The 26631-nt window shown below is 49.7% G+C and overlaps 1 protein-coding gene across 3 annotated transcripts in view; it reads left to right on the forward strand.

Annotated features, from left to right (window-relative positions):
• Nucleotides 1-26631, forward strand: part of TUT7 (terminal uridylyl transferase 7) — a 2420963-nt gene that overhangs the window by 2260923 nt on the left and 133409 nt on the right. For all 3 annotated transcript variants that reach the window (XM_069625717.1, XM_069625718.1, XM_069625719.1), the window contains one exon: nt 8585-8661. In XM_069625717.1, coding sequence (XP_069481818.1) covers nt 8585-8661 — 77 coding nt within the window. The remainder of the gene's footprint in view (nt 1-8584; nt 8662-26631) is intronic.

A 26631-nucleotide genomic window follows, 5' to 3' on the forward strand; every position in this document is an offset into this window, starting at 1 on the left:
GGATCAGCTGAAAATACTACAATATCATATGATGCGAATGGCCTTTAAGGCCAGATGGCCTCTATTCCCCGACGAGCCTCCCCCACACCCCCTGCCTGTGTGGACAAAGCCGCGAGGCATGAGTTAGTGTCTCTGGACTCTATGCAGTGGTACAGGCAAACATGCCAACGACAAACAAGATTAAAACTTCCTGGGAAACTGATCTGGGAACTACCATATCGGACAAAGCGTGGGAAAGATATTGTGATTTAACCAAAAGTGTCTCCATTAATGCAGGCCTCTGCCTGATCCAATTTAAGGTATTAAATAAGTTAAACTATACACCCGAGAAGATAGCTAAATTTACACAAGACGGACCGGACAGCTGCCAGAAATGCGGGAGTGACTGTGCCGACTCTTTCCACATGTACTGGAACTGCCCGCCCATACTCCGGTTCTGGGGAGAAGTAGCGTACATCCTAGCAGAAATTACACACGTCCCAGCAGACCTAACACCCCAGAAATACCTATTTGGGGACATTGGGAAGATTTCGGAAGTGACCAGACGATTATTTAATGTGGCATGCATAGTGGCAAAAAAATGTATACTACAGAGATGGAAGAGTACACACGCGCCACGTATCGATCACTTTCTCAAAGAATTGTCATATGTCAATGAATGTGAGGAGCAGTACGTAATATCACTCCCGAGGTCTAGCAAACCGAAAGACATTTGTGCTCCGTTCAGAGTATACTTTTGTGAAATGGGGTCGGCTGGTGGCAGTCCGGCTGGACCCGGAAATGAAACGGCTGTGTAGACTTTACATGTTTTACTGTGTTTGGATATTTGCCAACTAAATTACTGAATTGTATGGAATACTATGTTGATGAAGCGACGTGTACCACCATCAATAAAGTTTTTAAAAAAACAAATTCCACCAAACCAAGGGATCAGGGATTATGAATTCAAAAAAAGAGGTCTGAAATATTTAGTACGTAGATCACTCTGACTAGGACACCCCGTCACGATGTGAACGAGGGTTTCGATCTCAGTAGTGTTACTACAAAACCGGCAATGGTTTCCTTTAGACAGACCCCGGGTTGTCTGGATCTCTTTTGTGGGATATAGGTTCAGGTGAGCTTGCAGAAACTGGTCTCCGATTCTTTTCTTTTATCTGGAAATTGTTTCAAATACGGGCAGACAATGTTCAGTTTCCAACCTTCTGAAGGCAAGTGCGCTACCAATCGGTAGCCACCGGCGGCTTCCATAGTTTGGATCCAGTCATAGATTTTTAACTTTACGTTGACTCACATAGGGTTTGCTGCCAGTTGTTCCAAACAACTCCCAATGTCGTCCAAGCATGTTGTCCTATCCAGGGACAAACCCCGCAGAGATGGATTATCTCTTTGTCATTTTGTTATATATCAAATCCAAAATTGGCAGTCTCAAAGTAGCGGAGCATTTGCCAAAAGAAGCCAATCTGTTGCAGGTGACGGTACACCTCAAGGATGGGAGGCTCAATTCTCTACGAAGAATAACAATCAGAGTAGCTTTGTGGAACACCCAGCACCAGTTTCCAAAAAAAAACCTCGAGACAGGTCCACAAAGGCTCAGAGATGTTAAACATAGCGTCGGCTCCACAGGTTACAGCTTGAATGACTTTTGCCTTGTAGAATCGATCAGGAAGGATACAAAAAAAAAAAAAAAATGTTCTATATATTGCGCAAGCCCGGCTAGTTAGTGTTTTCATTTTTTCAAAAATGTCGGATAACATGGGAGCTTCAGATCTTAAATTACTTAGCCAAACACCTAAATATTTGAAGGATTTTACATGTTCAATCTTCTCGCCACCAATGTGCCATGTAGGGCGGTTCTTAGATTTAACAGATAGACCAAAACTCATGGCTTTTCCCTTTGTTAATCTCGAGCCCGTTTTGGGCGATGTAATTTTGAAGGGCATCGAGTTGCCTCTGTAGGCCCACTGCAGTCTGATCGATGAGTACTACATCATCGGCAAATAACAGTCGAGCTAAATGAGAGCCACCCACCTTGGGTGGAATGGATCTTGTGAACTGAAAGGCATCGGCATATCTTCCAGGAAAAAGTTAGAGAGCCAGAGCCATTGGGCACCCCTGTTTCATAAGGTCTTGATTTCTTTAGACTCAAGCCCGGCTTGGCTTAGTCTAACTCTGAGAGGTGTCTGAATGCATGGCCTTAATGGGTTCCACGATAGCCATGGGACAGTTCTTCTTCATTTTTGACCAGAGCAGACCTCCGTCTACCTGGTCAAAAGCCTGGACCAAATCCGTGAAAACCATGTGTAGATTTTGGTTTTTCGTCTCCGTGAGATTTCCTTCAGAATTTGCAGCAGAGGGATGTTGACAGCCGAGCACAAACCCTTCACGAAACCAGATTGAAAGGGGTTGTGACTATCAGTGGACCGTCACCAGGCATGGAAGTGGTCCAAGAGAATCGGGCCGTACAATTTGCCAATGACATCGAGGAGAGCGATAGTTCATTGGATCATTACGATCACCTGTGTATTGGCACCACTATTGCTCTCCTCCATGAACTAGGCACTTGATGACATGTGGCAATTTGCCCAAACAAAATGGCTTTGCAAATAGCCCAGTCTTCTGGATATTCCCTGAGCATTACTGCTCGAGAGGTCTTTAGCTTCTTAATTCGATCTACAATTTCGGTAGTGTTCGTAGCCAATGGACCAAAGTTCTTAAAGTAGCCCTCAACGACCACTATAGCTGTGGTCGAAGTGTAGAGCCTGTCATAATGGTCAGTCCAGGTCTCCTCCAGGGTTTAATTGATCAACTTTTGAAGAGGACTCATCCATTTTAATTAGGGACCAAAAAGTTCTCGGATCTTTATCAGCTAAGGCTTTCAACATGGACTCCGCATCATTCTGATATGTTTGATATTTTGACGTACGGAGCCAGTTTTTATAACTAAGTTGAGCCAACCTAGCTTGGCTAAAATCCTTAGGTAGATAAGATTTCTTTGCAACTCACCTCAATTTTCTAACTAGTCTTCTCTTCGCCACCAAAACTGGACTGAAGACGTGATTACGAGCCTTGGCCAGAGGACTTTTAGTTTTAGGGATGTAGCTGAACTCCTCCAACAAAGGTGAGTATTCGACCATAGATGCAGTTTTCTCAAAGTCGAAGGTTAGAGCTCTGATTTTTTTCCAATCACATCCTGAGACGTAGACCCTTATTGCATGTGTCCACCATTATAGGCGTGTAATCCTGAACAGTAGAGCCGCATGTTCGCCATTCCAATAGGAGGAGATTGTGATCACTCTGGGGTGTTTTTAATCACCCAAAAAGTATAGAGAAAGGAAGTAGGCAGACACATAAATATAGTCCAGTATGGAGGTGGAGCCCATATTTTGTCATGTCGACTGAGCGGGAACAACCCCTATGATGTTTCTGATTAGAAGATGCATTGCTCTGGAGCCAATCAGTGAGTTGGACATTTCCCGTCTCACGTGCCTTGGATCATCGTAGTTCCATGTTTGATCCTGTTTTAGTTGCACAAGATCAGGAATGTTGTGATATCTTCAGATGATAATATAAGTTGACTCCTGATTAATATATGCTTTGTCCAAATGTGTGGAGATCTGAGCTATAAATGAGTCGTTGGAAATCAATGTTGGGTTCCAATACACATTTATGATTGAAATCTTACTAGGTGTTCCGCTTCCAACCATCGAAGGATCAGATTCCCATCCGATCACAGCCTCTTGTATTAGGAAATTCAAAGAGGCTGATTTCAGTAGCTTCAAACGGCTGCCCAGTTTCATCGCTGTGAGTAAACCCGGCGAGGGACGTCCAAGGTCTCCTTTCACAGCCGGAACGATGGTCCACTCAAAGCCGTCCAACGTTGGTAACTTCCTCAGCCACGTCTCCTGTAAATTGATTAGATCGTACTCACCCAGGTTGATTTCACTGGGTCTTGATAAATGAGCAAACCCCCTAGTGTTCCAGGAAACTAATTTGAAGCAAGCAAGGTGAGATGAAGAAAAAACTGCTTTAAGTTCCCGTCGTTGGTTTGTAATTTCACGGCTGGGTTGCTAAGATGAGGGTTGAAGAGCCAATGCATTTGCCAGCCAAGACCAGTCTGAAGTAGGATGGTTCGACCTTTTCGCTGGTTCTTTTTTTGGGGGGGGGGGGGGGGGGGGGTAGGGCGTTTCCCACTTGGCGAATCGAAGAGTTTGCCTGAAAGATCACATTTATTTTCAATTTAGGCCCTGACGGAACCCTTCCCACGTTCAAAGGGTCCTGAAATAGACGGAAAGACTTGGAAACAAGTAGCTAGTTGTTCCTCCGGGGTTTAATTAAATCATTGCAAGCAGCAGCCTTGAAGACAGGTACACTTTGTGACGGCTGGAACAGAATCTGGTCGGCCCTAGTAGAGTGTGATAAGTCAAACACCAATAGTAAGAAACTTTCTATAGAGTCCAGCAGCATGTTTTTAACTACTGGTGACAAAATGGGAATGAACACTGAGTCCAGACGTCTGTCATCGTAGAATTCAATGAGTTGGATGTCAGCTGAAAATAACTGATGAAGGTTCGGTATTGAGTGAAATAATTCTAGAACCACTTGCCAGTTTGATATAAGACTGTTGTTACAGTCCAGAACCCTTTCCAATTTCAATGAGCGATTCAAAGGGTTAACCTGCTTCAGTCTTGGTCGAGTGTTGTCTGGGCGATTCCCTCTAAGATCTTTGCGTCTCTCACGATCCGCCCTATTTTGACGTTCCACATTGATCAAGGCTTTTAGGCTGAGATGCTAGATGGTTTGTAGTTACCTGATCTTTTACAGCAACTGGAGCCCGTGTTCTTAGTCGTTTCCACTTTTCATCCATGAACTCAAATATGGGGTGCCACACTGGCTCCATTGTTAATGGGTTGAGGCTCAGGGATCCCATCATCAACTCTGCTAGCAGGCGTTTCCTCGATCAAATAAGTTGAAAGGTCCATCAATGCTTGGGACTGAACAAGATCTTACCGGGAGAGGCACTAGAAGGATGCCCCTGAAAGTCCACCACCTTGTCCAGGACTCCCCTGAACATTCTTCCTCTTGAAATTGGGGAGACCTTTCTTGGGGCATGTTTTAGAGTGCTCCTCCCCTCGTTATGAGGTTGGAGTAAGACCTTTTTCTGGGCCAATTGGAATTTCGTTGCTGTTGCTTCTGTCAGTCTTTTTTATAGTCCCCTGTTTTTGATGACAAAAAATAGGAAGAGCCTGGTTCTCCCCAGCCCCTTCCTCGTCCATTGTTATGCTCTGTAATGCCATGTCAGTTGAAATACATGGCCTGTTCACTACGTTTTGAGGAGCTAATAGGCCAATGGGCATATTTATTATTTATGCCTGAGGGATCTTGGTTGTCCTTAAGTCAACAGGGAGAAATGCATTTCTTGCATGAGTATACCTTGTGGAAATAGGGCTGGCAGTGTGAACAGTTTGGGAAGCCACGCTGGGAGAGACCCCTGTACTACTCGAATTCAAACCTGGGGTTCAATACCCGTAATAAAACCGTGCAGAAAGATTAGCTTGGAGTGAGTCATAGCTAAGAGTGGTGTGTTCGTTTAAGGTATCGCTAACTTGTTTGTATAATTTAGTGACCGGAGCAAGAGCTATGGTAAGTGTCAACATGATGGAAAAGAGATCCAATTTGTCTTTGCGGTTAAGCGGGTTGGCCTGGAGTGGCTCCGAAGGCTGGGCAGCTTTAAATGCACGTGGGTTGATTTGCACAGGACAGCCAGGAGACTGAACGGGACCTATGGCCGCCGGGTTAGCCAGAGGGCTCACTTCTTCCCCAGGCCGCTGCTGGTACGAGTATGGTGGCATGCAGGCCCCGGCTGACCCCGGCACCCTTAATTCTAAAATGAAATCGCCCTCCGATGGTACCACCAGGGGGACACCAGCCAGTAGCCGTTGCGTAAGGTAATGGGGGAGCCAGCTCCTTTAAAGCACCCATCTGAAGTTCCTCTCTCATGTGCACGGATACCGCAAGCAAACCATTGTTTCCTGTAGCTAGAGACAGCGCAGGTTACAAACACTTGAAAGGTCCTTTTTGAAGCAGTAGAGAGAGTGCTTGCTTTGGCTTGGAGCCCGGGTGTAAGGCCTTGACGTTAAAGGGAATGATCACAGTTGGCTCCGCAGCGTTGTCCCCCTCTGGGTCCTGCACGTCTTTTGGGGGCTAGCCCCATGAGTCAACGCCTTCTAAAATCTCTGTCTCTGATACGTCCCCCACAAGTGTACCGGGCACAGATACAGCAGTTTTTTTTGCAAACATAGATAAGACTGTGGTGCTCGTCATAGTACCCCGATTATGCAGTCTGATAGATGCAAGGATATTGTGTCAGTTTAGAAGGTCTATGCAAGGAGTTCGGGCGTTCAACCACTGAATCTCTGGTCCCTTTACAAAGGTTTGATCGTGGGTTCCTAGGCGGATGGGTAATAGCATCTTTTATTAAAGGAAGGAGGTCCTCACACTCCCCTCTCTCTGACAAACCCAATGTAACCCTAGCAACCACAGAGTCTTCAGCCGGGGGGCCCAACCTCAGGGGTTGGGGGGAATGAATAGATGGGTTGGCGTCGAGCACTGCCAGGGTAGGCGCCAATACAAGACTCCCCTGTATGTTCAGGACTCTCTGTCAACAATTGGAGACTCGGGGAGCAGTCGCTGAAAGCATCTGATGATGTGTGGACCTGAGCCTCGATCGTAAGAGGCCTTCAGGCGCAGACATCAGGGCAACGATAGCCCTGCCTTCCGTAAGTGGACCAACTTGCTGCATCCATGTTGCATCCGTTGTGATTTCCTCTTGCAAATGGAGAAATGGACCTGAAATAGCACTTGCCATGTTTGCAGTCAAGTCAGGGGGTAAGTGATGAGCCGTCAAGCTGTTTGTAGGTGTAGCTCCCGCAACCAAGTTAGGTACAGTTTTGTACAAGGTAGTAGTTATCCAAAACAGGCAAAGGCATAAAGGTATGGGGCGGAGACCCCGTGTCCGAGAAAGCATCACAAGACGTGTACGCTCGAAGTGAGTTTGAAGTTCTTTTGCTACCAGAACTAGACAAGCATGCCACGGACAGTGAGGGCAGGGCTGGGTGAGTAAATTGGAACCAATGTATGAAGAATCAATGTTTTTACTCCCCGCCCTTGCTTGAGGAGCCCCTTCCAGAAAGTTAAAGGAAGTGCTACTTGGTGGGGGCTGTGGTTGAAGACGGGTTCTTGAGTTGCTCACGGACCGGTGTTTCGCGCTCCTGAGGAGCATGGCCTGATCCATCGGACACTAGACACTCAACCTCCCTCTGCCACGCTCTGCTCCTCTGTGTGGTTTTGAGGGCTGAGCGCAGGCAGGAGGGGGTGTGTCCAACAATAAAGCAAGTAAACAGACTCTGTGAGTCAGCGGGTCCGTGAAGTTTGTGAGCATGTAGGTGTTCTAATACGAACCGCACGTAGTAATTCAAATGCAAGCAGCAAAGTAGATTAACTGGATACACAGCAGACCAACAGTGTGGTGAGAGTCCTCAGCACACCAGGCACTCCAAGTTCCTCCAAGAAGTGCCAATCACTGAAGTAGTTTCCATCCTTGTGGGTTGTCTGATATGTACTGGTGAGGTGGGGACTCCCACCTTTCACTGCCTGTGGTAAGCACGCTGCTCTGACACAAAGGCCCAGGTAAGCTGGCTTTCTCAGTTACAGCTCCCTATGCTCAGAGAGAGAGTCTGGGTTCCTGACTCTGTTGCATACTGCAGAAAATGTGTTCTGATCAGGGATCTAAAAGGCAGGGTATCCCTTGAATTGGTTCCAGCTTACGTTGGGCATCTGCCTGGCTTGCTCTTATGACCTTGCATGGAACTAGTTTGCTGTGGATAGAAGAGTATAGAGATTTGAATTTTTGATGATGGATGACTTGTTTTTATTGCTGTCCAACCCCAAGTAACCTACAGAGGTTTTCACTTTGTGTCTCCTATTGGAAACAAGTGGAGGACTTGCAGAACGTGGCCTTTGGGTTCTACGTGTGATGACCTTCTGTAGATCTTTGATTTATTTGTCAAGCTTAACAACAAACTATTACAGTAGTCCAGTCTTGAACTCACTGCTTCAGAGATTCATTTTATTGTATACGGGTAAGGTCAGGAGCAGCCCCTTTATAATTGTAACAGACTATTTTGTTGACTTGGAAACGCTCTATATTTATATGGAGGAAGAAGCAGTCTGTGTTTAACAAAGCCCTCATTGCCTTTTCTGGTTTGGTAGGTTTTGTCAGTGATTAGTAGTGTTAATTTAGATGCATAGAAGTACAGTACATGGCTCGTCAAAATGTTACCAATGCATGTGGACGTATAGTCTTGTGTGCTAAATCACCAAATAATCAACAGTAGATTTGGGTTTAATCTGCTTAAATGGTGTGTTATGACTCGAAATGGGTAATAAAATCCCCCAAAGGCCCAGTATTTCTGTTGAATAGAATGGAGGACATTTAAAATCGAAGTCATAATTGGTTTATGCCCCTATGTAAATATGCTATGGATGTGTTAATTTTACTAAAATCCATATTTTCTTCAAATTATAGGTGGTTCAAAATCGGATACCCTGGGTGTATCACCTTCCTCTCCCAGCTCAGTGAAACACGCCAGTAGGTTACATCAGGTATGTACCAAAATACTGCTGCAAGTTAATGGATGCTTTCTTTGCTGAAGGGCCTGCTTTAAATCGTACTCGCAAACGTGGTGGAGACTGACTGAAAATATCATACACCAACTTTTGCTTTATATTCCTTTATTCACACTTTCATTAACGAAGGAAACACTAATTGTACATAAATGTTTATCCAAAAATTGCAATCACATTCAAGTGGAAAAGAGATGTACCAAAGAGTGAAGTGCTGTTCCTGGACAATATGTTTCTACGTGCACAGAAATAGCAGGAACGTTCGATTAAGCAGGGTAAAAATTAAAATGACGCTACCCCTCGTGTCACCAAACAAAAAAGATATCGGGTGGGCGGTGCACCTGGCCCGTAATGGCTGCAAAACAACTTTCAGCCCGCTTGGAACGGAGGATTCCATGCTTCAGCAGTGGCGGTGGTAGGAAGGTGCGAATACCTGACATCCCAGCCCCGCCAACGGCAGACACTCACAGCACTGCAGACGGCCCGGAAAGAGGAGGAGGTCTGAGCATGCTATCCTTGTTGGGCACCTGTGCCAGGACTGATGGCGGTGGACAGGGGAGGCAGCTCGAGCGCTTGGTGGCCCGCAAGGCAGCTGACTGAGCGCAGCAAGGCGGGGGCACTTGTGAAGCAGACCATACCCGGCAGCCACAGGGAGAAGGGCTACTGAAGTGCACCATGACAAACTGTAAGAGGCGGGATTGGACGTCCCGCTGTTGCCTGGCCCACTGTCATAAGGAACCGGCAGTGGTGGAGGAGGCGGCATCCGGAGCATGAGGGGAGCGAACTCCTAGGAGGCCCTCATAGGACCATAAGGAAGGTGGGGCTGTAATAAGTTTTACCCGCCCAGTGGTATCGGTGTGTGCTGTGGCTCCGGGACAGGGAGGCAGGAGTGAAGACTGGACAGTGGCCTCATTGGGTGCTGGGAGCAAACACGCTGCCAGGGAGAAGTCAGTGGTGAGTGGTTTGTTTATTTTGTTTGTTTAGTATTTATTATGCGCACCGGACCCTGGGGTATAAGGGCGCAGAAAGTAAGAATATGTACAGCTTAGAGCATAAGTTACAGGTTACAGTTACAAGTTACAGAAATTACCAGTTACAGGTGCAAGTTTACAATACAAGTTTACAATCGTATGGTGCAGATGCTGTGTAGCAAACGGGCGTAAGCATTATCATAGATTCAATTAGCAGTTACTGTCGTTAGCCAGTTAATTACAATTTGCCTGAATTTGGAAAAAGAGTGTTCTAGCCTTGCGGTAGTGGGTAATTCGTTCCACAATTGAGCAGCTTTGACTGGGAAGCTAGCTCCGCCTATGGTGGTCAGTTTAAAGCGTGGTACTTGTAGGCGATTGGTGTAGGCAAGTCTGGTTTGTCTTGTGGGGTGTGATCTGGTGAATCTGTCCTTTAGGTATTGAGGGGCTTTGTTATGTAGAGATTTGTGTGTGAGAGATGCAGTTTTGAGTCTGATTTTCTCATGGGTGGAGAGCCATTTGTGTTTCCTTCTTATTGCTGTAATGTGTTCTCTCCTGGGGATGTTCAATGCCGCTCGGAGGGCCTTATTTTGCTGTATCTGGATTTTGTTGATGATGGATTTAGTGGCTCCTATGTATAGTGCGTTACAATAATCTAGTTTAGAGATAAGGGCTCTGGCTAGTGTTGGACAACTGTGCTGGGAGAGGAATTGTTTCCCTGCTCTAATGAGCTTACATGTGTAGGCTGTTGAGGAAGCTAGGGAGTTTACCTGTTTGGAGAATGATAAGGTAGAATCAAGGTAGATCCCTAATGTTTTAACTTCTTTTGCAACTTGTATGCAGTTCCCATCTATGATAAAGGAAGAGTAATTTGTGCTTAGTTTATTGATGAGGGGTGCGGTGCCTAGGATAAGAAGCTCAGTTTTATCATCGTTCAGGCATAGGCCATGGGTTGCCATCCATGCCTGAACGATGCTGTATATTTTGTTCACCATAGCTAGATCTTTTTCGTAAACCCCTGTGAGTGGGAGGAGGATCTGGGTATCGTCAGCATAGTTAGTATACGTGATACCCAGATGGTCCAAATCATCAAACAGGGGCTTAGTGAATATGTTATATAGCGTTGGTGAAACGAATGATCCCTGTGGCACACCGCAGGTAATAGGGATGGGGTCTGCAGCTGCTGTAGGTGAGAAAACCCTCATGGTGCGGTCACTAAGGAAGGATTGTATCCATGCTATAGCCTCAGTGGAGAAGTGTGCTGCTGAATCTAGGTGGTTACATAGGACTTTATGGTCCACTAAATCAAAAGCGGCCGATAGGTCTAGTAGCAGGAGGAGTGCTAGTTTTCCAGAATCTCGTACTTTGTCTATTTGGGCTTTCAGGTCAATCAGTGCAGTTTCTGTGCCGTGAAGAGGGCGGAAGCCCGATTGTCGGGAGCCTAATAGTTGGTTTTGTTCCAGGAAGTTCTGGATTTGGATATATGCCACCTTGTCCAGTATCTTCAAAAGGAACGGAACCGTAGTAATAGGTCTATAATTAGTGGGTATAGTGGGGTCTAGAGTAGCCTTTTTTAAAAGTGGGAGCACCCAGGACTCTTTTAAGTTACTGGGGATAATGCCTGTGGTAAAGGAGGCATTAATTAACTTAGTGATAAATGGTGCTAGATCTCGTGCAGCATCTTTGATGAGTTGTGCTGGACATAAGTCTCCTTTGCAGTTGGACGGTTTTAGACCGAGTATTGCTTTCTCTACTTCTAGTATGGAGACTTTGGAGAAGTGGAATTGCGTAGTGGGTTTGAAGTTAGGAAGTGTCTTTATAGGCGGTAATATATTGGGTGCTAGGGTCTCGCGTTTTAGTTCTATTTTCTTTTGGAGGTTTCGGACTTTGTTAGAGAGGGCTTGCTGGATTTCAGAGCACCACTTTTTATCTTTAAGACAGTTATCTTGAGGTGTTATTGGGTTTTCCAGTTCTCTGAGTATGGCGAACAGTTCTTTTGTACTTGATTTGGCTTGTGTGATTCTGTTATTGTAGGTCTCTTGTTTAGCTAGGATGATTTCTTTTTTATAATGAGAAGAGATGTTAACTAGTTTCAGTTTATTTTCTGGACTGGGGTTAGTTTTCCACGTATTTTCCCATTTCCTTTTTTCTAATCTCAGATTTTTTAAGAGAGGGGAGAACCAGTTGTTCAGGTGGCTCTTTGGCTTGCTGTTTCTGAGCTTGAGTGGTGCGATGTCGTCAAGGGTTTTGTTCATGATGTTGTTAAATTCTTCCAGTAGGCTGTTAGGGTTAAGGTTGTCAGGTAGAGCGTCCAAAGTGGGCATGATGCCGGGGAGTAGTTTGTCTAATGTCATGTTTTTTTTGTTTCTGGTAAGTGCAGGAGGTGCACACGGTTGTTGCAGTTTGGGGGTGGTAGTGTCCAAGGAGAATGAAATTAGATGGTGATCTGACCAGATTTGGGGTGAGATGGTGAGAGTGGCTATATTGCAGTTGTGGTCAGCAATCCAATCAAGGGTTCTCCCTTTGATATGGGTGGGCTCAAGCACTCTTTGTGTGTAACCCAGTTCTGTTAGGGTGTTGGAAGCTGCTGTGGCTTGTAAGTCGTTGATATCATTAAAGCCAATATTGAGGTCACCTAGTAGTATTGATTGAGTAGTATCTTTAAGGTTTTCTGATAGGATGGTAGTTGAGTCTTCTATGAAATTCTTGATAGGACCTGGAGGTCTGTATATCAAGTGAAGGTTAAGAGTTTGTGAGTTAGCTGTGGGTGTCTTGGTGGACATTATCTCACAAGATTCAATGGTTGGTGAGGGGGTGAGTCTCATCTCGAGTTTAGTTTTGACGATGATGGCTAGTCCGCCACCTCGAGCTCCGCACCTATCCGATCTGAGGATAGTATAATTGATGGGCACAGCTAGGGATAGTGCTGGGCCTGATGCCTCATGCAGCCAAGTTTCTGTAATGGCTAGGAAGTCGTCGTCTTCTGTCAAGATAACTTCAGATATTTCTATGGCCTGGGCGACTAAGGATCTAGCGTTTATTAAGGCTCCTTTGAATTTAGGTGTGTGGTTAGGGTGTGTAGCAGTATTTATTGCAGCATTAGGAGTGGCATTTGTTTCTTTGTTTGTTTGGTAGTTGTTGTACTTAATATAGTTATGGGTGAATGGTTTGCGAGTGGGTTCCTTTTTGGCTCGAATGGTGTTAGTTTCGTATTTGATGAGTGGATCAAAGATTCTGGGTAGTCTTGCTCGTAGTCTTAGGTTTCTGTCAGCTATGTTACATTGTGTAGTGGATTGTTGTGTTGTGGTTGCTATAAGAGGCGACATGGTGTGACGTTCCCATGGGGCGAGTGAGGAGGCCAGGTATACTAGATAGGATAGTATAAGGAGCATTGTATGATGTGTGAGCGTCCTGTATCTAAATAGATGGCTAGAGTTATAGTTGGAGAATGACCACAGCAAGGTGTAGAAGGGCTGGAGCCTGGCCGTTTTACAAGAGAGCTGTGGGCCTGAGAAGAGAAGAGAAGGGGCAACTACAGGAGGCCCTCTGACTGGGGCTAAGAGGAGGTGGAAGCTCAGGCTGAGGGGGTGCTTAGGGGTGGGGGCCCACTTTGCACAGAGTTCCTGGAGTTACCTTGACCTTTGGTACCCCGCTGTGCACATATACACCTGACTGGCACAGAACAGTGGGTGCCGGTGGGGCGAGGGGCACCTCGAGGGGCTGCTGGATTGACCCTGGGAGTGAGCCGGAGCACCAGGATGGTGGAAGGTGACAAAGGCCAGCACACTCTGGCCTTTGATGAGCAGTAGGCTAGGAAAAAACCAAGATTCCGGAGGAGCATACTGCCCCCTGTGGGGGGTCCAAAGGTGCAGCAGAGGGCATGGGTCTGAACATGAGGGAAATCCTCCTGTGCACCTCAAGGAAGGTATAGGGAAACTAGACACTAAATTGGATGCCCTTGACACTAAGGTGGATCTGACACAACTATGGCTCGCCAAAATGGGGCCAGGCTTGATGTTAGGCAGAATTATATGCAGTACCCTTTGGGGACACCACACACAATTAAGACTACAAGTGCAGTACAATTTCACCTTTGGTACAAGCCTGTACTACACAGTTAAAGTGGTAGCAGTAGCAGAGCAGCCAGACTCATCTCAAGAGTAAGTGAGCAGTATCAAATAGTACACAAAGGACAGCAATTACTATGATTCAGGCAAACACTGACTCAAGGTTTCTAAGTAAAAAAAAAAATATATTTCTCCAGCATGGGGTCTGGCATGGATTCACATGCTCATGAATATTCCCCGTCGTCAGGCTGGGAATCCTCGGTAAAGAAAAAATCAGTATCAGTTTCGTTTCTGATCTGTCTTTCTTAGTAGTAACCAATCACTGATCTCTGCGTCATACTGACCACAGCCAATGACTGCCCTCTGCCTAAACCCCGCCTCTGGCAGCCATCTTCAGATTTTTACCGCACGTTCAAGTGTTGGGAGTCCTCGTGCTTAGCTCTCGAGCTTTTACTGCGTGTTTCACGCTTTTTCAGGTGAATTTTCACATTTTTTTCGGTTAATCGAGCCTCAAGCTCCACCGTTTCTACTCCCGTTAACGGCTACCCGTTGCAGGATTTTCCTACGCCCCTCAAGGGTGAAGATTTCGTCGAATCAACTTCTTGGAGGATTCCAGAAGATTAGCGGCCTACTTCGAGATGGCCCAGGATGCGAGTTCGTCGCCCGGACCCAAGCTGTTTCGCAGCTGCCCTGGATGCGGGCTGCAGAATGTGTTTAAGGAAGACGAACATTTCCGATGCCTCTACTGTCTTCATGGGGACAAGACTCATGTAGAGAAGGACTGCCAGTTCTGCAAGAACTTGTTGGAGCGGACCATGAGTGACCGTCGATCCCGTCTCGCAAGCTGGTTGGAGAAGGGCTCGACGGGTGAGAAGAAGAAAGGGTCTGAGCGGGCTTCTAAGTCCTGTGCGGGCGCCCCGGCGACGGGGGCCCAACACCAGGCCAAGCGCCGCAAGTCCGCTTGCTCCGGGAGTGCCGAAAGGCCGGGCTCTTTGGTCGCCAAGCAGGGCGCCCCTTCCCCGGCACTGTCAACCACGAGCCAACGCTCCGGTTCGGGGACGAGAAAGTCTGAGACCCCGGGTAAGCTTCGGGAGAAGCCCCATCCGATCTCGGAAGAGTGGGAGCGAGACGTCGCCCCTCCCCGAAGGAGAAGGCCCGGGACGCACCTAAGGTGGTGAAGGCCCCTACCCAGCAGGCGAAGGCCTCTATCGAGGCTACCGCGGCGACTCTCGCCAAGCCGGCAGAGACACCGCCAGCGGAGACTGCCTCTGGGACTAGAGTTTCCCTGCGACCAAGGAGGGAATCCTCTTTTCAGCCCATCGTCGTGGCCGCCATGATGGAAGAAGCGAGGGGGGCCACGGTGCCCTCCTCGAGCTCGGAGTCCGCCTCGGAGGAGGAACTGACAGAGGCCGTGAGGAACCTCGAAGTCCAATTCGAGAAAGTTCGATCCCGTCAGGAAGATCCTTGGGAGATAACCGAGGAAGACGACAATGGTGAGGCAGAGCGGCCTTCCCTTCCGGCGCAGCCGGATCCTAGGCCTCAGGATGGCTCGGCGGCCATTTTGTCTGCCATCCAGTCCTTATGCTCTGAGATAAGGACGAGATTCCCACGGCCCAGGCCGGAGGACCCGCAACCTGGCCCGTCGGGAAGTCCTCAGAACAAACGACTCAGGACCCAACCCTCTCCGCCGCTCGCCCCCATGAGGCCTACAGTTCCCTCCTCATCCTCCCATGAGTCGGGAGATGACGGTGCGTTGGGCTCGACGACGGGTTCTGAGGGCGACGACGACGGAACGGGTCTCCCGTCGCACGGGCCTCGCCGCCCGACGAGATTGGCTCATTCCACGCCATGATCGCCAGGGCGTCCGAATTGTTCCAGCTCTGCCCGGAGGAGCAGAAAAAGGAAGGTTTCCTCTATCAGCGCTGGGAGGCCAAGAGGAAGACGGTCATCGCAGTGCCCCTAATCGATGACATCTGGGAGGAGGGCCTGTCGGTTCTCAAAAACCCCTCCACGGCACCAGCCAAACGGGACCGGTACGAGAAGAAGTACCGGGTCCCCGAAACCGCTCCCCTGTGCCTCAGGGCCCAGCCAACGCCAGACTCGGTCGTCTCGGCGGCGGCGAAGAAGAAAGCGGCGGGGTCAGGAGCCTCAACGTCGAATTCCCCGCCGGACGGCGAGGGAAAGAAGTTGGACGCCATGGGGCGGCGGGTCATTTCGTCGGCGGCGACGACGATCAAAGCGGTCAACGCCCAGGCGATCGTGGCCCGTTACGACAGGGAGCTCTGGTTTAAGCTGGCCCCCATATTGGACTTCCTGCCGGACGACAAGAGGTCCAAGGCCCTGGAAATACTGCATGAGGGCGAGGTGGCGTCGGACCACGCCATAACGGTGGCAACCGATATTGCCGATACCCGGTTCCGCCAGCTGGGCAACAGTGTTTGCCTACGACAACGGGGTTGGCTCCGGGCGACCGACTTCTGTCAGGACGTCCAGACCAGGGTGTTGGACATGCCGTTCGACGGCAGCAACTTGTTCGGGAAGGCGGTGGACGAATCCCTCCAAGCCATAAAAACAGACACGGAGACGGCCCGCGCCCTAGGAGCCCTTCAGCAACGACGGCCCTTTCGGAGCTCCGGAGGCAGACCGGGTGCCTCCAAGGGATCCAGCGGTGGCTCGTCGTCCTACCGCCAGGCGGCACGCTCCTCGTCTCAGGAGGCCTACAGGGGTCGCGGCAAGCAGGGAGCGCCTCGTCACCGTCGGCAAGGTGGCCAGGGCGGCAAGGCCACCACCTCCAAGCAGGACTGAACCGGCCGTGGTCTCGGGCCCCCACCGAAGCACCCCGGTGGGAGGCCAGCTGACGAATTTCGTCGGCGTGTGGAAGTCCATCTCCACCGACTGTTGGGTGCTGGATACCATCGCAAGAGGAGACACTATCGAATTCCTGAAGAAGTGCCAACACGTTCCACCTGTGGCCAGGAAGGAAAATCACGTCCCGCAACTGCTGTTGGAAGTACGGGCGATGCTCAGGAAAGGCACCATCGAGCTTGTCCCGAAGAGGCTCCGGGGTGTACTCAAGGTACTTCCTCGTCAGGAAGAAGACGGGCGGCTGGCGCCCCATCCTGGACCTTCGTCGTTTGAACAAATACATCAGATCACAAAAGTTCAGAATGGTCACCCTCCAGCACGTACTGGGACAGCTGGAGGAAGGCGACTTTCTATCGTCGTTGGACCTGGAGGATGCATACTTCCACGTTCCCATCCTCAAAAGTCACCGAAAGTTCCTCAGGTTCGTCGTCCAGGGACGCCACTACCAATTCAGAGCAGTGCCGTTCGGATTGAAGTCGGCCCCCAGGGTCTTTACCAAGTGCCTAGCACCAGTGGCTGCGCCTGCAGGGGATTCACGTCTACCCCTACCTGGACGACTTGCTCATCCGCTCAAGGACGAGGGAACTCGCCGTCGAACACACTGCGAGGACCGTCCAGCTCCTCACAGACCTGGGATTCGCCATAAACTACCCAAAGTCCCACCTGGTGCCGTCGCAGGTGGCCCTGTTTCTGGGAGCGAAGCTCGATACAGTGAGGCGCCTGGCGGCCCCGTCGGAAAAACGGACGAAGACCATTCTAGGCAAAGTGCAGCGCCTGCTAGCCACGGACGTGGCCAGGGTGAGGTCCATCAAGTCCCTCCTGGGGATGATGTCCTCTTGCATCTACCTGGTGCGCCTCTGCAGACTACGGATGCGCCCTATTCAAGAATTTCTCGACGCCCGTTGGATGGAGGTGACGGGCACCTTCGAAGACAGGGTCCCCCTCAATGAGGTGTTCCGGCGGGCGATCCAGTGGTGGGGCGTTCGAGCGCACCTCACGGCGGGCAAGGACTTTCAGACGCCGGCGTACCAGGAGATGGTGACGACGGACGCCTCCCTGGAAGGTTGGGGCGCCCACACCGGAGATCTCCACGCAAGAGGCCTCTGGCTCCCGGAGGAGAGGCTCCTGCACATCAACATCCTGGAACTCCGAGCCATGTTCTGGGCTCTCAAATCGTTCCTCCCGTCCAAGGGCAAGGTGGTGTGGATCTTCACGGACAACACCACGACAATGTTTTACATACGGAAGCAGGGAGGCACCAGATCCCCAGCCCTATCAAAGGAGGCACAGGATCTGTGGCACTGGGCGGTCGCCCAGGGGATGTTCCTGGTTCCCTTCCACCTGGCAGGAGAAAGAAACACCATAGCCGACTCGCTCAGCAGGGAGCTGCGCGCGTGTCACGAGTGGGAACTGCGCCAGGATTAGGTGGATCAACTCTTCCGACAATGGGGCAAACCCCAAATCGACCTGTTCGCAACAGCAACGAACTCGAAGTGCAAGAGGTTCGCCAGCAGGTTTCCCCAGCTGAGAAGCATGGGCGATGCATTCTCGTTCCCCTGGGACGGCCTATACCTGTATGCGTTCCCGCCGTTGCCGTTGCTGCTGCGACTCATCAGCCAGCTCAAGAGGTCCCGGTGCAGGATGTTCCTCTTCGCACCGGCGTGGCCAAGGCAGATCTGGTTCCCGGGCCTTCTGGACTTGTCAACGTCCCCTCCCATCAAGCTGTCGGCGGACGCGGACCTTCTCTCCAGAGAAGGAGGCGCCATCTTCTACCACGACCCGGCGTCGCTGAACCTGCAGGCTTGGCTCCTGCAGCGCTAGAGTTTGGAGGCTACGATATACCGGCCGATTGCAGAGAGGTTCTTGCAAAGGCCAGGGCGTCCTCGACTCTCAAATGCTACGGTCATAAGTGGAAGAGGTTCTCTATCTGGTGCCGAGCACAGAAGATCAACCCCCTACGGATTACGGCCCCTCAAGTGCTGCCGTACCTTCTATCGCTGGCAAAGGCTGGGCTAGCCCATGCCTCCATTAAGATTCATATGGCGGCGATCTCCAGATATACCAGAACCACAGGACGGACGTCCCTGTGGTCCCATCGACTGGTAAAGAGTTTATGAAAGGACTGTTCTGGTCGTTCCCGCCGGTGAAGGCCCCGACCCTGGCGTGGGAGCTTAACGTGGTGCTGACCAGGCTCATGGGGCCCCCATTCGAGCCGATGCACTCCGCACCGATGAAGTTTGTGTCGTGGAAGACTGCGTTCCTGGTGGCCATTACCTCCGCACGACGAGTGGGAGAGATCCAGGCCCTATCCTCCAAAGCGCCGTACTTGACTTTCCATGCCTCGAGGGTGGTGCTTAGGATGCACCCCTCTTTTATGCCCAGGGTGCCGTCGGACTTCCATTTTAACGAGCCCTTGGTGTTACCTGTTTTCTTCCTGTCTCCTTCGTCGCCGGCCGAGAGGACTTTGCACTCGCTGGATGTGGCTAGAGCGCTGAAGTTCTACGTGGACCGCACAAAGAGTTTCCGGAGGACATCACAGCTGTTTGTGAACTTTGGACCTGTGAATCAAGGGAAGGCTCTCTCGAAGTCTTCTATTTCCAGATGGCTCTCCGGCTGCATCATGCACTGTCACCGGTTGGCTAACCGACCGCTGCCAGGCCGTCCGAGAGCCCATTCGACCAGAGCGATCGCTGCTACTACGGCGTTGTTATCTGGTGTGCCCCTGCTGGACATCTGCAGGGCTGCTACGTGGAGGTCGACACGCACCTTCACGAGATTCTACTGCGTCGATCGGGATTCCAGGGAGGAGTCCAGGGTCGGCCAAGCAGTGCTGCGCAACCTGTTCACTTAAGGTAAGAGATGCTTAATGTTGAGTTTTTTGTATTGCTTAATGTTGAGCCTTTTGCCACCCCCCGTAGTTGTGCATGTGTGTACTGCTATTTATTCTTATATTCATGAGCATGTGAATCCATGCCAGACCCCATGCTGGAGAAGGAACAAGTTACTTACCTGTAACTGTTGTTCTCCAGCATGGGTCTGGCATGGATTCACATGCGAACCCTCCCGCCTACCCCTCTGCGGCTCTTCACTTCGTCATACTGCCACTTCACGTGCTACCAAATCTGAAGATGGCTGCCAGAGGCGGGGCTTAGGTAGAGGGCAGTCATTGGCTGTGGTCAGTATGACGCAGAGATCAGTGATTGGTTACTACTACGAAAGACAGATCAGAAACGAAACTGATACTGATTTTTTCTTTACCGAGGATTCCCAGCCTGACGGGGAATATTCATGAGCATGTGAATCCATGCCAGACCCATGCTGGAGAACAACAGTTACAGGTAATTAACTTGTTCCTTATTTACTCAACAGTTGTATAACATTTCACTATTATAAACAAGTTAAAAATCACAATCATAAATACACCACACCACTTCCCTTAAATTCCAGACAAGTTAAGCTCACAAATCTAAGTGGGAGCAAAATGGCACTCCAGCAATTTAAAATTGAGGGAAAGATAGTTATCCTAAAATTAGTCAAACCAACAGGTAAGTACTCGGGGCAATTGAACAAGAGAGACTACAGTGTGGAGATCAGCTAGAAAAGGCTTAGGGCCAAAGTCAATGGGTCAAAAGTCTTTCGCTTTGAAGTAGCATTGCAATCACTCGCCTCATTAGTTCTCTGGAAACAGCTAGATTTCCTACGAAAAATCATAAATGGAGAAGAAACACCTGCTTTACAAATCCTACAGGAAATCCCTCAGGCGATGAATAATACAGTGCTGAAACAGTGGAAGTCACGACTCTTCCTGGCCATGACAAAAGAAGACATTACGGTTGAAATGCTTATCAAACTACCACAACGTGCAAAGGTTAAACTGCAACGTAATGATTGGCAGAAAACATCAGAAGACAAAACGAGGTACAACATGAATTTACTTTCATCATTTGATACACGAGCTCTGAATGAACTGCCCCAGTATCTCACACTTTTTCCTGACCCCACTGTCCAGACAGTATTCATGAAACTTCGTTTCAACATTCTCCCGACGCGACAAAGACTAGCTCACATTCGCAAAATACCAAAAGATGAACAATTCTGCCGATACTGCAAGGGCATAGATGCCATAGAATCCCTTAAACATCTAGTCATGGTATGTCCCGAATTATCTGCCAAGAGAGCCCTTTACGGGGGAGCATTTAACATCGCCCAGCAACAAGAGGAAGGAGATAACAGATGGCTTAAGCTGCTTGAAGGCAAAAACAAAAAACTAATCTTCACAATTGTTCAATTCTTGATTGACTTTTTAGAATATAATCTAAACTGAAGTGTTCTTCTTGTTTTTGTCTTGTTGTCTGGACCTTTCTTAAACGTAAACTAATGAAATGTATATGAGAATTCAAATGAAAAGTTTATATATAAACTATCATTTTAAATAAAAAAATAAAAAAGTCTTTTGCTCAAGATCACACAGTTCAGGGTAGTTTGCGGTAATGTTCGTGGCACAGATTCCGGACGAGGTTGGTTGGTAGAAAAGTTAGTTCGAAGAGAAGGACAAGCCCTCGGATTGGCAAAAGATTTAAAACACTTTTACCGCGGTTGAACGAAACAAGCAACCGGATTTGCACAGTACCTTGAAACAGAGAGGGAGCTGTAGCTGCGGCGGACGTTCCTGGTGGTTCCTGCAGGCTCACCGTTCCTGAAGCGACGAAGTAGGAAGACTGGAGGGTCCTGCGCCACCCAGGGAATATCCCAGCAGCAGAGCAAAACAACAAATAAAAGGTGCGCTCCTTAAAACCCAAGCAGGGTCCGACCTTCCTGGCCATCCGGCCCACTCTAGCTCTGTACAGTGAATTCGACCAGAGGAGGGATCCTGGCTTGCAGTTTGGACAAACTTGTTGGTCCCACCAGCTCAAGGGAAGAAGTTTCCTGGAGGATCTTCTGTCGTCGGATTCAGAGATTCGGACCTGCAGCAGGGCTTCACCGGGTGGTTCAGTTACTCGTTGGTTCTTTCGTTCCAGTGGCGACTGTCTTTCCAGTCCCAGAGACCTGCTTTTATGCAGTTTTCCCCCATTCATAGAGCCTGGCTGTCAATCACACAGCAGGGTGGCTGTCCTGGCAAGGGCAGCCCCCTTAGCCAATCAAGCAGGAGTGCGACTTGGGTTACCAAGGGAACCCATGGCAGGGGTCCGAAGACCCCTCCCTCACATCCTGCCTGCCTAGACTTTCAGGAGCCTTAAGGAGGGCTTCTGTGCAGAAGCGCGCGAAAAGACAGCGAACAAAGGAATCGTCCCGGGTTTGGCGCGCATAGAAAAACATGAGAAAGACTTTAACAAAAAGAAATACCGAATAAACCCAGCCGGAACAAAAATAAAATGTATTTGGTCAAGCGGGTTTATGTTCGAGGCTAATATAAAAGCCTAAAACATTACCACGTTTATATAAGATAATCGTGGTAGAAACGTTACGGTAGTTACCACTGCCACCAGCCTAGTCTTAATGTTAAGGGAGTGAAACAAGGCTCCAATAGGCACAGACAAAAAGGGATAAGAGTTAACCCTTTACTATACTCCATGTAAGATGAGGTGTACTGGGTCTGTGGTTTAAAGTGACTACATAAAGTTAATGGCAACTTAATATGTTTCTGGGGGACAGTAGTCATCCCCAGAAAAAATGAGTCAGTGGGGAGTCTCAGACAACCCTGTGTCACTGCACTGAAGGTGCTGTGTAACACACATAAAAAGTGCTGCTCATTGAGTAGGTGAGGCTCCAGAGCCCAAGAACACACAAAATGGTAAAAACACACATGGCAAAGCACATGTAAGAGTGGGAAAAAGGCTCACACTCTAAACAGGTGAGAAAAAATAAATCCTAGAAATGCAGCAAAGCTGCTGAGGAACTCATTAGGTAAGGGAAATCAGCCATTTCTGAGAATTCTCCCTTACACTTGATGAGGCAGAGAACAGAATTTCTGGCCTGGAAGAAGCAGTAGCATTGGTCCCGACTAGACTAGACTGGCGGCCCTGGTGACTATTACGGCCAAAAATGAAGACTTGGAGGGCCAGGCGAGACGTGATAACATACACCTGGTAGGGGTTCCAGGAGCAGCAAGGGATGGGCCACATGATAGCCTTTGTGGAAAATCTATGTGTATCACTCTTCGGGAAGGACAAACTCACAGGAAGCCCACATGATTGCAGCATTGCTCCCTGTCCCGGGGGCACCACTATGCCCCATAATTGTGAAAATCCTCAATTTACAGAGACTGGGACGCGATTCTCCGAATGTCCAGAGACCAGGGGGAACTTACCTTCGATGGGGACCGCATACAGATTTTCCTAAATTTCGAAGTATCCGCGCAGGCAGCGAGGAAAACCTTTGAAGGAGTGAAACGCAGGCTCCACGATCTGGACAGCAGATATGCGACGATGTTCCCGGCTAAGCTTCGGATCCAGTATGCCAGGAGGGCACACATTTCTGTAGCCCCACAGGAGGCCAGTAGGCTTTTAGATGGCCTTCCTAAGAAGGGTCCAAGCAAGACTGGTCGCCTCACAGTCCTTATCATGAATAGGCGGGACCTTCCCAAAACCAGACCTAATGCTACAGAGGGGGGGGGCGGAGCTGGCCGTATGTAAGGACTGCATGAAAGTGCACACTCTGGGGAGAGCTCTGGTATTGATTTGTGGGGGCAGGGGAGTAGGCACTGCATCTGGTGCCGAGGCTTGGAGCCATCTTCACCCCTGAGATGGGCAGATGAAGCTGGGATTATTATGAGTGATTAACTGTCTGGACCAGCAGTGGTGGCCTGATACATGGACAATCCTGGTGGATGCCTTGTATGAAGGTACTGTTTGGGCCAGGTGTGCCCACACGGAGATCCATTCTAGGGGGTGGCTCTTTGCCGGGAGCAACGGTTTCTTATGAAGGATTGATGCTGGGTGGAGGCGGGAGGCCCCTTGGTTTGCTCCACCAATGTTGTTTTGGGGAGAGGGGATGTTGGGGGAGTTCCAAACGAGTTGGGGTTGTTGTTCGGCAGGGAGGATAGGGGGTTTTCTTTGTCTGTGCGTGTCCGCTTGTATACAACTGCCTATGGGGCCCTGCAGAGGAGGACCAGCTAACCATTGCAGGGTTGCCCACTCAACAGAGACTGGTATCAGTGTTACAACACCATGAATGGCTCCTAACGGTGAGGGGAGGTAAGGTAAGGTGAAGAGCTTTAAGATGATCACCGCTGAATATAAGGGGAGGGTCGGGGTGAGGGAGGGAGGTTACTGCCCAGACAAGGTTAGGAAGGTTCTCCTATATATGAGGCGACATGATATAAAGATGGCATTTCTCCAGGAGACCCATTTGATAGGTCAGGATGAAAGCAAATGCACGGTGCAATGTGAGTGCCATATATATTTTTCATCGTACTCCTCTTACGCAAGGGGGGGTGGCTATACTGATCCATAGCTCCCCTTAGGTTTTGCCTCTCAGACGTCACCAAAGACCAGGAGGGTAGGGTGCTGCTGCTGACCAGCTACATTGAAGGGCTGAAGATCTCTCATAAACACGTACACCCCGAATACTGACGACACAAGATTTCTTTGACTGGGTGGCATCCCACTTACCCCAGACAGCTGATTCCTTGATTTTCTGAGGGGGAGGCTTTAACACTGCTTTAGATGATGGTCTTGACAGGTCCACTAGTGGGTCAAACTGCCAATCCAAAGCCAGCCGGAAGGTCCGGGACATTTGCACAATATATGGCTTGATAGATGTATGGCGGACGCAGCACCCCACTTTGCGAGAATACACATTCCACTCATGGGTGCACCACTCTGCTTCCTGAATAGACCTTTTAGACCAGCCAATCGGGGATGCACCTGGAGACCTGTGAAACTTTACCAAGAACACTTTTGGATCAGTCGTTGGTGACGCTGGAGTGCCTCATTCCTGGGGTGGCTGTGAGGGTGGCAAATTGGCAGTTTAAGTCTGAAGCTCTAAAGGATGCGGTCTTCCTCGACGAGTTGCGTGTAGGCATACAGCCCTTTTTCCCCACCAACAGTAATACAGTAGAATCCCATGGGGTTTTGTGGGAAGCCTTTAAGTGTTATGTCTGGGGCATGTGTCTGGGCGAAAGAGGCCAGGATATTGAGCCAGATAATGACCGGACTAGGCTGGACTACTGCAACAGCCTCTTTCTAAATCTACATGCTTCTACTCTCCGCAACTCATCCAGAACAGGACTGCAAGACTTGTCCTTGGCCTCAAGCACAGGAATCGTATCTCTACAGCACTAAAATCTCTACATTGGCTCCCAGTGGCTACAAGGATTAAGTTCAAGACCCTCTGCATTGTCCACAAGGCCTTCTGGGGCCTCAATACCTCCAACTCTCTCTTCGTAAATACCTTCCTACTCAAGCTCTTCGCTCCTCCAACTCCCTCAGAGTCCGTCGCTTCTCCAAGCAACAAGTTGGTGATATATCTTTCTTCGGCTGGGATCTCCCTCTGGAACAGCCTCCCTGTCTCTCTGAAACTTCAGCAGAACCATCTCCGGTTGTGGAAGCACCTCAAGACCTTCCTCTTTGTTTCTGCCTTCTCTCTTCCTCTTCCCTGCTGATTTCCTGTCTGATACTACACCGGTCACCTGGGTACCCTCTGATTCCGGGCCCTGGTCCCTGCCTGCCCAGTTAAACATCTGCACTGCCTACCGGCACCCCTGGAACTTGGGTTTGTATCTGTAACCCTACAGTCCCCCTACCTGCAATTTTGGACAACTACTGTCTGCACTTACCCTTGCACCTGCTGGCCGCACTTCTTGTTATTGTTTTGATCCCATGTACAGCACTGCCTCCTCCCCTTCTACTTCGCGCACTCTGACCATGACCGAGGAGAAAAAGAAGGGAAGGACCCTCTTCAGACCATGTGCCCAATGCGGGCTAAGGAACATGTTCGTGGAGGACAAGCATCAGAAGTGTCTGTACTGGGTGGTCTGCCTGCACCCAGACCACAACGAGGATGGGTGCGAGATATGCATGAGTTTCTTGAAGAAAACGAAGACCGACCGGTATATGAGGCAAGTCGAGCAAGGCCCCTGACCCCTCCTCCGAGCAGGCCCATGCCTCACCCAAGACCGGGGTTGGTCATGGAGTGGTCTCCCTCTAAGGGTTCGTCGAAGTCCTTTGAGGACGCCACATCCGTGGGGGTCCAAGAGAAGGCCAAGAACCGCAATGCCGATTCAGCTGGTTTTGCTGCTGATGCGGGTCTCAGGTCAGCTAAACCACGATCGCCATCCACCACCTTAGCCAGCCTGCCAACTGGTTCCTCCTCAAAAAGGAAGCCCCTCTAGCGGACACGTCGGAGAAACAAAGGCCAGAGGAAGAGAAGAGAGCCTCACAGCAGACTCACCCGGCACAGCCAAAGACCCTGTTGACTGCTTTGTCGACGTCCTGTGCAAAGACTATTATGGCGGCAGGTACCGACCCAGCAAGGGTGGTCCCTACAGCACAGAGTGTGTCCCTGCGTCCCAGGCACGACCCAGCCACCGAGGCCGCAGCAAAGGCTGTGAGCACCCCAGGGGGGGCGGGGGAGGATTTGGAGGCACTGGTTAATATCCCGGTGCCCAGCCCTCAGGAGGGAGGAAAAAAGGGGGTGTCAAGGAGGCCCCAAAGCAGCCTTCCAAAGTTCCATACCATCAGCCAATGGACATCTACTCCACGGATGACGACCAAGCGTCCATCCATACAGGCCACAAGGAGGAAGGAGGCGCAGGGCCCAGCACTCCATCATTCACTCCCCAGCCAATAGACCTATCCATGGACATCGTGTCAACTCTCCACACCCTAGTGACAGAGATCCAGCAAAGGTTGCCTCCAACACCAGCACCTGTTGGACCGCAGGCCCCTGGCCAGCCTCCACGTAAGAAGAGAAAGCGTCACCCGACGCCACCGCATCAACCTCCTCCACTGGTACGGCAACTGTCACGATGTCCACGGGAACCTACGAAGATGAGGAATTCGTCCCGGCGGAAAACGAATCGCCGCAAATGGACGCTCCTCATAGAGGCT

The sequence above is a fragment of the Ambystoma mexicanum genome, chromosome 6p, assembly GCF_040938575.1.
Source record: "Ambystoma mexicanum isolate Mex_15411 chromosome 6p, UKY_AmexF1_1, whole genome shotgun sequence".
Lineage (NCBI taxonomy): Eukaryota > Metazoa > Chordata > Amphibia > Caudata > Ambystomatidae > Ambystoma > Ambystoma mexicanum.